The sequence below is a fragment of the Desmodus rotundus genome, chromosome 11 (genome assembly GCF_022682495.2).
Source record: "Desmodus rotundus isolate HL8 chromosome 11, HLdesRot8A.1, whole genome shotgun sequence".
NCBI classification, from domain to species: Eukaryota; Metazoa; Chordata; class Mammalia; order Chiroptera; family Phyllostomidae; genus Desmodus; species Desmodus rotundus.
In genome coordinates, this window is record NC_071397.1 from 79,193,558 (window position 1) to 79,205,484 (window position 11,927).

The following is an 11,927-nucleotide window of genomic DNA, read 5'->3' on the forward strand; positions in this document are numbered from 1 at the left end:
TGATAGAATAAAGAGATAATGGAACAATTTTCATTACTTAAAAAGTTGTTCATAATTACTTAAAAGATGCCCTTATTTTTTCATTTTCTGTCTCTTAAGCGAACGGGCAAAAACCCTCTGCATATTCAATCTTCGCCCTTTGTATTTGCTAATGATAGAAAGAGCACTTGTGAGAGAAAAACTGAGGAGAAGGTACAGAGATTCCCCACATACCCCCTGCTTTAACACTCGCACCGCCTCCCCCACTGTCAGCACCCTCCCCCAGCGGTCCACGTGTTACGACTAATGAACACGCTTTAGGGTTCACTTTTGGTGTACACTCTATGGGTTCGGACAAAGGTATAGTGAGTGACATGTACCCATCATGATGGTATCTTACAGAATATTTTCACTACCCCCGAATCCTCTATCTCTGCTTATATATCCCTCCTCGCCCCTCATCCAACCAACCCACGGCAACCACCCAGGTTTGCTGTCTCCACAGTTCTGCCTTTTCCAGAAAGCTATACAGTTGGAACCATGCAGTAGCCTTTTTGGTTTGGCTTCTTTTACTTAGTAGTATACATTTACGTTTCCTCCTTGTCTTTTCATGGTTTGATAGCTTATTTCTTTTTATCACTAAATTATATTCCGTTGTCTGAATGTACCCCAGTTTATTCATTTATCCATTCTCCTACTGAAGGATATCGTGACTGCTTCCAGTTTTTGGCAGTTATAAATAAAGCTGCTATAAACAAACAAACAAAAAAGAAACATGTGCAAGCATTAGAGCAATTACCACAAGATTTTTCTAGGCCCCCCTCCCATTTAAATATACGTCCCATTGTACATACACACACTTGCACATACTTAAATGCATCCATACGAAGATGAATGCAGCTCCCATTCATGAGCGTGTGCTAGATCAAATATGTAAAACATGAAAAGCACACCTATTGTTTTTTAAATCTTCATTTATTGTTTCCGCAAATTTATGACATCTCTTATAAACAGACACTAAGGGCTCTCTCTCTCTTTTTCCTTTCTCCCTCCTTCCGTCAAGCCGATCCTGAAAGGGTGCCTGTAAAAAGGGGGTCATTCCGATTTCGCCGGTCCCTGCCCTAACCGTGGAGGGTCCTTCTCGAACACTCGCCCGTACAGGGCCATAACTAAGATAGGCAAAGGGGTTCCACTTCTGCTCTTCAGACGTCCGTCTCTTGCAACCTGGTCAAAGAAAGCAAAGGATTAACTCCTGTGCAGAGCCTGGTTTCCAGCCCACATGCCTGTTCTGACAACATCACGCTAAAAGCTGCATGAACTAGTCAAAAGCACACAAGACTTGGTGTTAGGAGACTCATGTTTCAGAAGACCTTATGTGAAAATGCAGCAAATAAATCTATTGCACAGGGGCTAAATAAGATAATATATAAAAAAGAATTCTTTTAACTCATGGAACACTATTGAAAGTATTGATTATTACTATCATTATTACAACTCCTCAAAATAACACGCCCATGAAATAAGCTGTGGATGTCTTATCTGATGTGTTTAACTTGGATTTTCTACCCCATGCAAATAGAGAAAACATGAGTTGCCAGCCACCATCCACAATCGATATTTTTATTTTAATTTCTTTATAATCTGATGGCTGCCTTGGACCTCAAAATCATATTTATGTAGGAAAATGAATGCCAACTCTGCACCACAGCTTAAAGACAATCTAGAACCACACTTGTCTTCCATATCATAGCTTCCATATGCCTTTATTTTTAGATTTTATTTATTTATTTTTAGACAGGGGAGGGAGGGAGAAAGAGAGGGAGAGAAACATCCGTGTGTGGTTGCCTCTTGCACGCCCCCAACCGGGGACCTGGCCCACAACCCAGGTATGTGCCTTGATTGGGAATCAAACCAGCAACCCTTACGTTCGTAGGCTGGCGCTGAGTCCCCTGAGCCACACCAGCTAGGGCTCGATGTGTCTTTAAAGTGTTGCTTGTATAATGTGAGCCACAAAATTGCAATACTGACTATTTTAAATATTTTCATTGTGTCATTCTACTCTATCTGTTCAAAGAAATTTATCATCCTGAAAACCTCCTACCTCATAATATCTTTCAGGGGCAAGCTGAGTCCCACTTAAAGTGAGCTGTGGGAAAACATAACTTGTTCCAAATGTGCCACTGAAGGAGAATTCTTCGAACTTGGTAAAAGCAGACCCAGTGGGCTCCCCACACGTTCTCAGGTCAGTGGTTTGACACTTCACTAATGTGCATACCTGTGTAGGCAAAGAAAAGAACAGTGGTAAAAAATCTTGGAAATGTCTTCTCAGCAACAAGCACAATTTCAATGAATAGAGAAATACGTGTTAGGTTGCCTCTTAAGCAGAGTTATTCAGATTGCAGGTCATCACCTAAAATCAATTTACTGAGTCAGAATTAGCTCTTTTTTTCCCAATGAAGCAAAATGGAATAGACTAGAATCTTAAAAATCAGAGTACATTGCACATAATTACAGTTTTTCTAATTTGAATTGTTTCATAAATGTTTGTTTCAATTAAGTGTCTTTTTTAACTCAGTCACACATGTTGGCTACACTGGGCCATGGTGTGAAGTGGACTTCTTAACGTGGGCCCTGGTGGAAGACAGTTTGAAAAACCCTGCTCTACAGTAACCTGACCAAAAAAAAGGGAATGCATGGAAGTAGCACCTTTGAAAACTTGAAACTGGCCTGCTGAGAACTAATCAAGCTGCTTTATGTTTTTACTTTGCAACCAAGAGAACTAATTCTATTCCTGCTACGACTGAACAAATAAAATGCTGGGGGGTTCGATTCAATGATACATGTAACATTATTACAGTGAACTGTCTCCAACACAATTTTTAAAGAAATGAAGTGACCGCCTAGAAGAATAACTAATAAAGAAGCCATTCTAATGTGTTTAAACATTTCTACCTGTAAGTAATATTGGCCTTCTACCGTGTGCAGTCCATCAAAGGCCCCCAGTGCATACAGCTCATCTGTTCGCTTCTCAGACATCTTGTAAGTTAAGTGACAGCACAGGTCTTTCTGGCAAACCGTGTAATTTCCTGCACTTCTCTTAAGCTCCACGAACGTGAACTCATCAAAATAAATCATTCCTGGGAAATTCGACTCCTCAGACGAGAATGGCCTGATGCTTTTGGCATAAGCACCCCAGTCAACAGGAGCAGGGTAGGTGGGCTCATTTCGAGGCCGGGACTTCAGCTCTGAGAGCATCAGCTGGCCGCTCTCTGTTTCCATGTCATAGTAGCTCACGCTGACTGCTTCGGGCGTGTAGACTCCACTCCCTACGGGAGACATAAGACACATGAATGCTGACAAACTAATAGAATTATTCCCTAGGAGATTAAATATAAAGTTACCAAAGCAAAGGGACTTTCAAAATAGGTAAGGAGGTAGCTGTTATGTTGACATAAATTCCAATTTGACTCTGTCACTCTGCCTGCTCTGAAATGATCATTTGACTTGGATGTTTTTTCTTTTTCTCTTACCCTTCCTTCCTTCCTTCCTTCCTTCCTTCCTTCCTTCCTTCCTTCCTTCCTTCCTTCTTCCCTCCCTCCCTTCCTCCCTCCCTCCCTTCCTTCCTTTCTTCCTTCCATCCTTTCTTTCTTTCTTCTTTCTTTTTTCTTAAGCTATTCTTTTTCTAACCAATTTAAAAGCAAACCAGAAAATTCCTCAGACATGAAGAATAACTGTAGCTCTGCACTGACCTAATTCATTTGTTTGAGATTCCTCCTCTGGATCAATGAAAGTGGTCAAGAGGGGAGCCTGAATTACCTGGAGCACAGCTACTTCAGGGTGGGGCAAAAGTAGGTTTACAGTTGTGAGTATGTGAAACACAGAGTTTAGTTTATTCTTGTATTATTGTTTATTAATTATTTTCTTACTTTCCATGCAAACTATAAACCTACTTTTGCCCCACCCTGTATCAAAGATAAACTCCAAAAACCTGATCAAGTCTAAAGTGATTTGATCTCCTCAATAAAATTTATCTCAATATCTCTAATGGACATTGGCTGCCAAGCTCTTTAGATTTGGCTTTGGTTTTTTCTGTGACTTGACATCTCTTTAACTCCAATTTTCTATCACGTGACATTGGGATAATGTTTGCATCCTTCTTTGCTCAAGAGCTAATGTTCCATTTAAGGAACGTTGGTATAGAAACCCTTGCAATGATTAATTTTGTGACATTAGAGTTAATAAAACAATCATTAAGGAAAATGTGGCTTGACAACCATGAAGACTTCCCAAGACTGTCACTGCCACTCGGTGCGCACCAGGTGTGAGTTACCTGTCATATGGTTGGTGGTGTTGTGAGTATTTGCTGCAAGCAGGTTAACTCTCATGGCTCTGGCCCACGATGAATGGAAGGGAACAGCTGAGAGGAGGGGCAGCGTGTTGCCCCATGCCGTGGGAAAGAGAATGGTGTCGACTTGTAAGTTTTCCACCAGCACTACTCCCGGATCATGAGAAAAAATGTCGAAGCAAGTGAAAATGCCAAACTTCCCAAAAGGAGTGTCAAAAGTCACAAGTTCTAAATCCTTGGGGAAATCAAACTGAGTTTCAGGTGCAAAAAGATTGTACTGTTAACGATAAGCAAAGAAGGAGAAAATTAGTACGAACACTGCCAAATAGATGTGATCATTACCATAAAATCTTTCTCCTATGCATGCTGGTGTACACATTTAAAACTGTTACCCATAAATATGTGTAAATCATACCCAGTATACATACCCAATGTACTGTCTATGAGTTTTCTCACTGTGACATTAATCAAAAACCCATTTTTCCACAACCAACAAATCAACCAATGAGATTACATCTATTAATGATTTAGAAGGTGAATATTTCTGTCTTAAACTCATAGGTTGAATTTTGAATCTGACAAATTTCAGACTGTTTTCCACTGTATTCCTTAAATACCAAAAGTTCTGCCCATGCAAAGTCTGTCACATGAATAAAATTCATTTTGCCATGCCTCCCTACGATACTTCTAGGTTTATGTAAGTGAAGTAGATTTAAAATTAATTTATATCCTGCTACTTTGCTGAATTCATTTATAAGTTCTAGTAGTTTCTTGGTGGAATTTTTGGGTTTTTCTATGTATAGTATCATGTCATCTGCAAATAAAGACAGTTTTACTTCTTCCTTTCCAATTTAGATGCCTTTTACTTCTTGTCTGATTGCTGTGGCTAGGACTTCCAGTACTATGTTGAATAAGAGAGGCAAAAGTGATGTCTCTGTCTCATTCCTGATCTTAAGGGAACACTTGTAGTTTTTGCCCTATCAGTATGATGCTGGCAGTGGGTTTGTCTTATATGGCCTTTATTATGTTGAGATGTTCCCTCTATTCCCACTTTGCTGAGAGTTTTTATCATAAATGGGTGCTGGATTTTATGAAATGCTTTTTCTGCCTCTATTGATATAATCATGTGGTTTTTATCTTTCATTTTGTTTATGTAGTGGATCATATGTATTGATTTGTGAATGTTGTACCATCCTTGCATTCCCAGAATTCTACTTGATCTACTTGCTCATGGTGCATGATCTTTTTGATGCATTGCTGTATTTGGTTTGCTAATACTTTGTTGAGGGTTTTAGCATCTATGTTCATCAGGAATATTGGGCTATAATTTTCTCTTTTTATTTGTAGTGCCTGTATCTGGTTTTGGTAAAATTAACCTGTGAAGCCATCCAATCCAGGGCTTTTGTTTGTTGGGAGTTTTTTAATTACTGCTTCAATCTCACTTGGTGTAATCTGTCTATTCAGATTATCTGGTTCTTCCTGATTTAGTTTTGAAAGATTGTATGTTTCTAGGAATTTATCCTTTTCATCCAGGTTGTCCAGTTTGTTGGCATGCAATTGTTCATAATATTTTCTTATAATCTTTTGTATTTCTCTGGTGTCAGTTGGTATTTCTCCTCTTTCACTTCTGATTTTATTTATTTGAGTCTTCTCTCATATTTTCTTGATCAGTCTGGTTAAAGGTTTGTTAATCTTGTGTGTCTTTTCAAAGAACCAGCTTTTGGATTCATTCATATTTTATATTGTTTTTTTAGACTCTGTTTTGTTTATTTCTGCTCTGATCTTTATTATTTCCTTGCTCCTACTCATTTTAATTTATAGTCAATGTAATGGCTAGACCTTGTTAGTTAGTAAGCTATTAATTTTTTTTTTCAGCCTCATTATTGCTCCAAAGCTCCATTTCACCTGGACTCAAGAGTACAGCCTGTGTTTTGCTCGGGTCCTTATTTGGCCTGACTGTGCATATGCATGCTCTCCTGACAGTCCCCTCTCCCCTCAGGGAGGGTCCTGTGCTCCTGAACCCTCCCTCGGTGGTAGCCCATCCTTCATTCCACAGGGATCAGCTCAGGAAAGGCATGTGTCCTAATTGGAGCCCAGTATAATGAGGTTTTTGCAGGGTTTCTTAGTGAAAGAAATGCACTCTTCATCTGGACTTTGTCGCTGTAAGGATGGGAGCTTCTTGTTGAATAGCCACGTAGCTTATAAAAAAATGTTTAGCCTTAAAAAAATAATAAACCTGTAACAAAGGACTAAAAGAGCTGAAGAAATGGATGACATCTTTTGAGCCCCTAAGGGACAGACCACATCTGAAACTAGACCTATCCTTTCTATGATTTCTGTTTTTTTAAGTACATAAGCAAGGAAATTCCATTGGGGGGGGCAGGTTAAACTAATTTCAGTTGTGGTTTTCTGTTATTGTATTGCAATTTAAAAAAAAGGTATAATGGAATGAATGACTAAAGCTTAGTACAAAATGTTAACAAAATGGACCAAAAAACTAACTCTAGAATTAAACTATCATTGAAACAGAGCATTTCTCCTTTCTCAGAGAATACTGAAAACTTTGTGGAACTATTATTAGTATTTCAATATGCTGCCATAGTCTATTTTGTTCCTAATTTAGATTCAGAACCCTTTATGAAACCAAAGTGAACTAGGTCCTTTTTCAACTAAAATGTAATAATTAAGAAATGTGTTCATAACTGTTCTCTCACCAACATTCAACAGACAAGTATACATGCACAGCAAAAACAAACAGGAGAAGTAAATCGAGTTTAGCTAAGACACAAATAATTCTCACCTTATGGTAGCGTGCCACCAGCCTGCCCTCAGAATCAAATGCTACATCAGTGTTGTATTGGTAATGACCATCAGGGGGACACTGGGGGTCACTGGCATTGCACGGCTTCTTGTCCCCGATATTTGCCACGACGTAGATAGAGTTGTCCTTGGCCAGGCAGCTGAGCCTTTCTTGCACTGGGGCATAGCCAAACCTAATTCAATAGATGTTGCTTTAAACTTAATATATTTTAGTAATTTCTGAACTTTCAAAGTGATGCTTTATTTGTCTGTTAGCTATAACACAAGAGCTCTAGGTTAAGAATCAATAGAAAAGATATAAAAACTCACATGCTATATAATCTTCGTCTTCTTGAAAGCTAACCTATTTTATTGTGCCAGACTCCAGATTGCAGTGAGAGACAGAAGCACAGAAAAGATGGTGGAGGAAGAAGAGAAAGAAGAAAAGCATACTTTTTCTTCTAAAGTGCTCCAGAGAAGCAAATGAGGGCTCGAAATGTAACAAACTCTTCTAATGGGGAGGACCCTTTCTATAATCTGAGCTCATAGTCTTAGTAGGAGGCAGTAAATATTAATAGTTGCCTGATATAAATCACCCTCTATAGAGAACAAATGCAGCATTTTGTACTAGAAATATACATTTTTTTAAAGAAGAATAAGAAAGAAAAGAAAAGAGAAGAGAATAAAAGGCACTTCACTATTCTGGCTCAGATTTTTCATGCAACATAATAGCTTCCTTTCTACCTTAGAGGGCCCTTGTGAAAACCCCTAGATAAATAAAGACTATAAAACTGATTTTCAACGCAATGCCAAACCCTTCCCATTTGTGTTAAATAGCTAGGATATTTATCCTAGAAATAAGAAGGGAACGAGATGACGAAATAGGAGGAATGAGAGCTGACTTCAACTACTGTACTTGGAAGGGTCTGAATGTCCATGATTCATCTGAAGATGAGTCACGGACATTAACATACTATAGAGGCATTACGAAAACCCAAGGAAATTATAGAGAGCTTTCAGCAGAAAATAAGATACAAATTTTTAGCAACCAGAACACTCTGTGGAAGAAGTGGACTTACTGGTCACTGGATATTTCAAGTGTGATATGGCACAGTCAGGCCCTCGGAGCACGTGCAGTTAGCACGGATCAGTGGAAATGGGTGGGTTGTGTTCTAGCCATGCTCATTACCAGTTGGGAGACACTGAGCCTCCTTTTTCTTTAACCTTCACTTTAGGGCATGCTTATTGATTTCAGAGAAAGGGCAGAAGAAGTGTGATGGGGAGACAAACATCAGTGTGAGAGAGAAATATCTATCATGACTCTCATACATGTCCTGACTGGAAACAGAACCAGAAACCTAGGCATGTGCCCTGACTGAGAATTGAACCTGTGACCTTTGGTTTACCAGACTATGCTCCAACTAACTGAACCACATTGGCCAGGGTCCTTAAGCTTCCTTTTATTGTCATATTTAAAATGGAAATAGTTATACTTGCTGCATAAATTGAATGAGATAATGTGCTTAGTGCATGAGGTACAGCTCCTGGGACCGAATAGGTGTTCAATATATAAGTAATGGCCATAACAGATTTTGTAACTACAAGAAGACAGCCCCATAAACTGATGACTTCATTGCTTTAGGGGCTGTTCAGGCTCTCTCCGTGATCTCTCAGCCCTTCTGAAATTAATGTTGAATTGATCTTTGCCTAAAAAGAACAGCTTTATGACTATTATTTTAGACTATCTATTTTTATTTTCTGGAAAAATAAGGCATATTGTCAACATTCATATTTATTAAGACCTTCAATAAAATTATTATATAATTTGTTTAATTTTTCTTTTCTTGGTTAAATAATTAGGGTGGTTGAATATTTCCTATTTGCTCCACAGGAGGGAAGCCCAAGGAAGTGTGGGACATGCCACTAATCTAACTCATAGTATTTAAACATGGGAAAATGACCACATGGTCCTGCTATTATCCACTTGAGGGATAAATATTACCAGGGAAGAAACAATAGCTTCTTTTATTTACCAACATTACCATGCTATTAAATACCAGATTTCTCCTTTTTTACAACTCAGAGCTGAAAACTTGTCTTTTGAGTAAGTGTCTACAAGAATCAATAATGTTAAAGTTTCATCAGTCACCTACCTTCCTAAGTTAAAAATAATTTGTTAGATACTAATTAGGCTTCCATCTTTCCCCTGGGAAAACCAGTTTTATCAGCTAGGCAAATAGGGTGCATTTTAGTATAAGCCTCTGGAATGACTGCAAATAGTGAGTCCTCCCTGCTCTGGGAAAACCCCTCAAATCCCGTAAACGCTGAGCCATGGTTGTGTGGCAACGATTGTGTGACACTCAGAGAACATTTTTCAAAGGTGAAATCCCAGGGCGAGACTTGGCTCACATAGTAGAGCTCCTACGTTGCAGCACTGGAGCATCCCAATCAATTTCAAACAGTCTGCATTATTAAAGTTCTCTTTTTGTGCAGTAGATATGGTTCTAAACAGGTGCATGTAAATCTAAAATTAGTAAATTAAGTCACTTTTTAATGCATTGGTTTTGCCATTTCAAGGACTTACATATGGGCTATTTTAAAAAGTAAATACACCTAAAATAATCTATTTCATAAATCTTTCTTATGCCTTACACACTTTTTAAAAAAATGATGTCTAATCTACAGCTATAAATAATTACTAGAATTTCTCAAAGGACAAGAAAACAAAGAAGTTTAGATCCAGTTCCTTCTGTTGAAAACAGTAATAGTGACAGCTAATATTGGATAATGCAAGAAAGTGTACAGATCAGTGTGTATTTCTTCACTTGACTCTCTTGTCTTGTCTACTCCCTCAGGGAAGTAGAAGAGGAAATTTCGTTATCCCTCTCCTACAGATAAAGAGACAGAGATGTCTAGCACTCGGGCTATCTACCACATGTCACTCAGGCAGGGACTGGTAGACTGTGGTCTCGGAAAAAGCACTTCCTTTTTTGAGTACAGTGCAATTTCCAAACTCACCATACTGATGATATTGCCAATGATAACCATATCAAAGCTCTTTGAAAACATAGCCCATTCATCTTTTTACCATTCTTAAAAAGGAGGTATGTGTTCATGGGTGAACCAGTTTACTTAAATTTGGGAACGTAAGTCCTAGATATCACAACTTTCACACTGTATCGAAACCCAATTAAGCACATCTATTTTAAAAACCATATATGTGTGTATACACACACATACATACTACTCATTAAAGAAAATTACAATAAATAACCAACTAATCATCAGCATCTCAAGTCATTTACCAAACAGCTGCCATGTGCCAGATGGCACACACTCTGAAGCATTCCGCACCCAAGCCAGTGCCATAGATTGATTCTCTCTCAACAACAGCACGAGTCAAGCTTACTGAATTTGCTGTTGGCATTGCACAGTATCACATTTTCTTCAAAAATCAAAGGATAATGAATGATGTTACCTCTGAGGGTCTTTACACGGAATCCAATTTACTTCCGGGTGTGGGATATCTTCCAGATAGGGGTAAATGGTCTCCCTTGTGAAGACCCAGCCATATATTCCATCTTCTGGGGTCACAATGATATGTGCACCCTGCCCAAAGAAGTGGGAACAAAGAAGTTTCTCATCAATTGCAAACACTCACACTTTATGAAGCTTCAAATTTCCTTAACAGTAACCCAGCCAGTATAAAAAGGGCAATCAATACCTGCCTGGCTGCCAGTTTAACTGCTTTCTCCAAAACATCCATATTCTTGTTCATCAGGAGCAAAGCTTCTTCTTTGGAAACAGGTGTTTCTGTTCCATTTGGTAATATAACAGCGTGTTCATACACTGCAGCAATGAAAGTGTCTGTCGCACTAACACTCAGGGCAAACAGGGCAAAAATTGCCACAAATTTTAGAAAATATGATCTAATCATAGCTACAATTTAGTATTCTTTGATAAACTCGCATTCTTATATTTTCTGTCACTGGAAAACTTTTAGTCAAAGCCCTGCCTGCTATGAGCTATTTATATTTTCTCACACACATTATGCAATTTCGCAGAACACATTGCACAGCATTGGGAAAGGATATTGCGCAAGAAGACCTACAGCCAGGATTACATCATTGGATGAACGCCAGTGTACAGTGCTGCTGTTGACACTGCTCCGAGGGGCACCCAGCTCTAAAGGAGGAACTGAGGAGCTGACTGGATGAGTCTACCCCAGTCTAAACTTCTTTTCCTTTAATAAAATATATTTTCCTGGTAGGTCAGTGTTTCCCATAAGAAGGCCAATATCGGACCATTGTAGAAGGCCAGCATCGTAACAATTATGTTGAAAACTTATGTACATAACTGCGATAAACACTGAACAGACTGCAAGGCAAAGCCACAGGTTTAACCGAGCTCACAACATGACAAGGAAGAATGTAATAGAGAATGAAAACTTTCTACTACTCTGACTTACCATGAAGTAGAATTAAATGTACTAACAAACTTACAAAAGGAACTCACATGCTGGCAGTTTCCTTATAATCATGCTGCAAGTATCGGAAGCTCCAGTTCTTGCTTGTACAAGAAACATCCTTGACCACAACTTTGGTTGACGCACATCACCCAACCGCAGCAAATGGGCTGCCACTGATCAGTTCCAGGATGCTGGTATATGGGGACCAGCAAGGGTACTGCCTGTGTCAGAAACATTTTTTTGAAATAAATTTTTAGCCCTGTCTTGCTGGGAACCGTCCTGCCTGGTTTCAGGAGCTGTAACCAGGTGAAAAGACCCCACAGCTAGGGGACCTTG

General features: G+C 39.0%; 1 protein-coding gene across 1 annotated transcript; it reads right to left on the bottom strand.

The window, feature by feature from the left end:
- Positions 1 to 935: 935 nt before the first annotated feature.
- On the bottom strand, positions 936 to 11,130 carry LOC112297375 (vascular non-inflammatory molecule 3). Its single transcript, XM_024552183.4, has 7 exons — positions 10,848 to 11,130; positions 10,602 to 10,732; positions 7,125 to 7,317; positions 4,310 to 4,601; positions 2,932 to 3,305; positions 2,081 to 2,254; positions 936 to 1,203 (listed from the first exon to the last, which is right to left on the bottom strand). The coding sequence occupies exons 1-7, from the start codon at positions 11,058 to 11,060 to the stop codon at positions 1,075 to 1,077; spliced, it is 1,506 nt and encodes a 501-aa protein (XP_024407951.2). The 5' UTR covers positions 11,061 to 11,130; the 3' UTR covers positions 936 to 1,074.
- Positions 11,131 to 11,927: the final 797 nt, after the last annotated feature.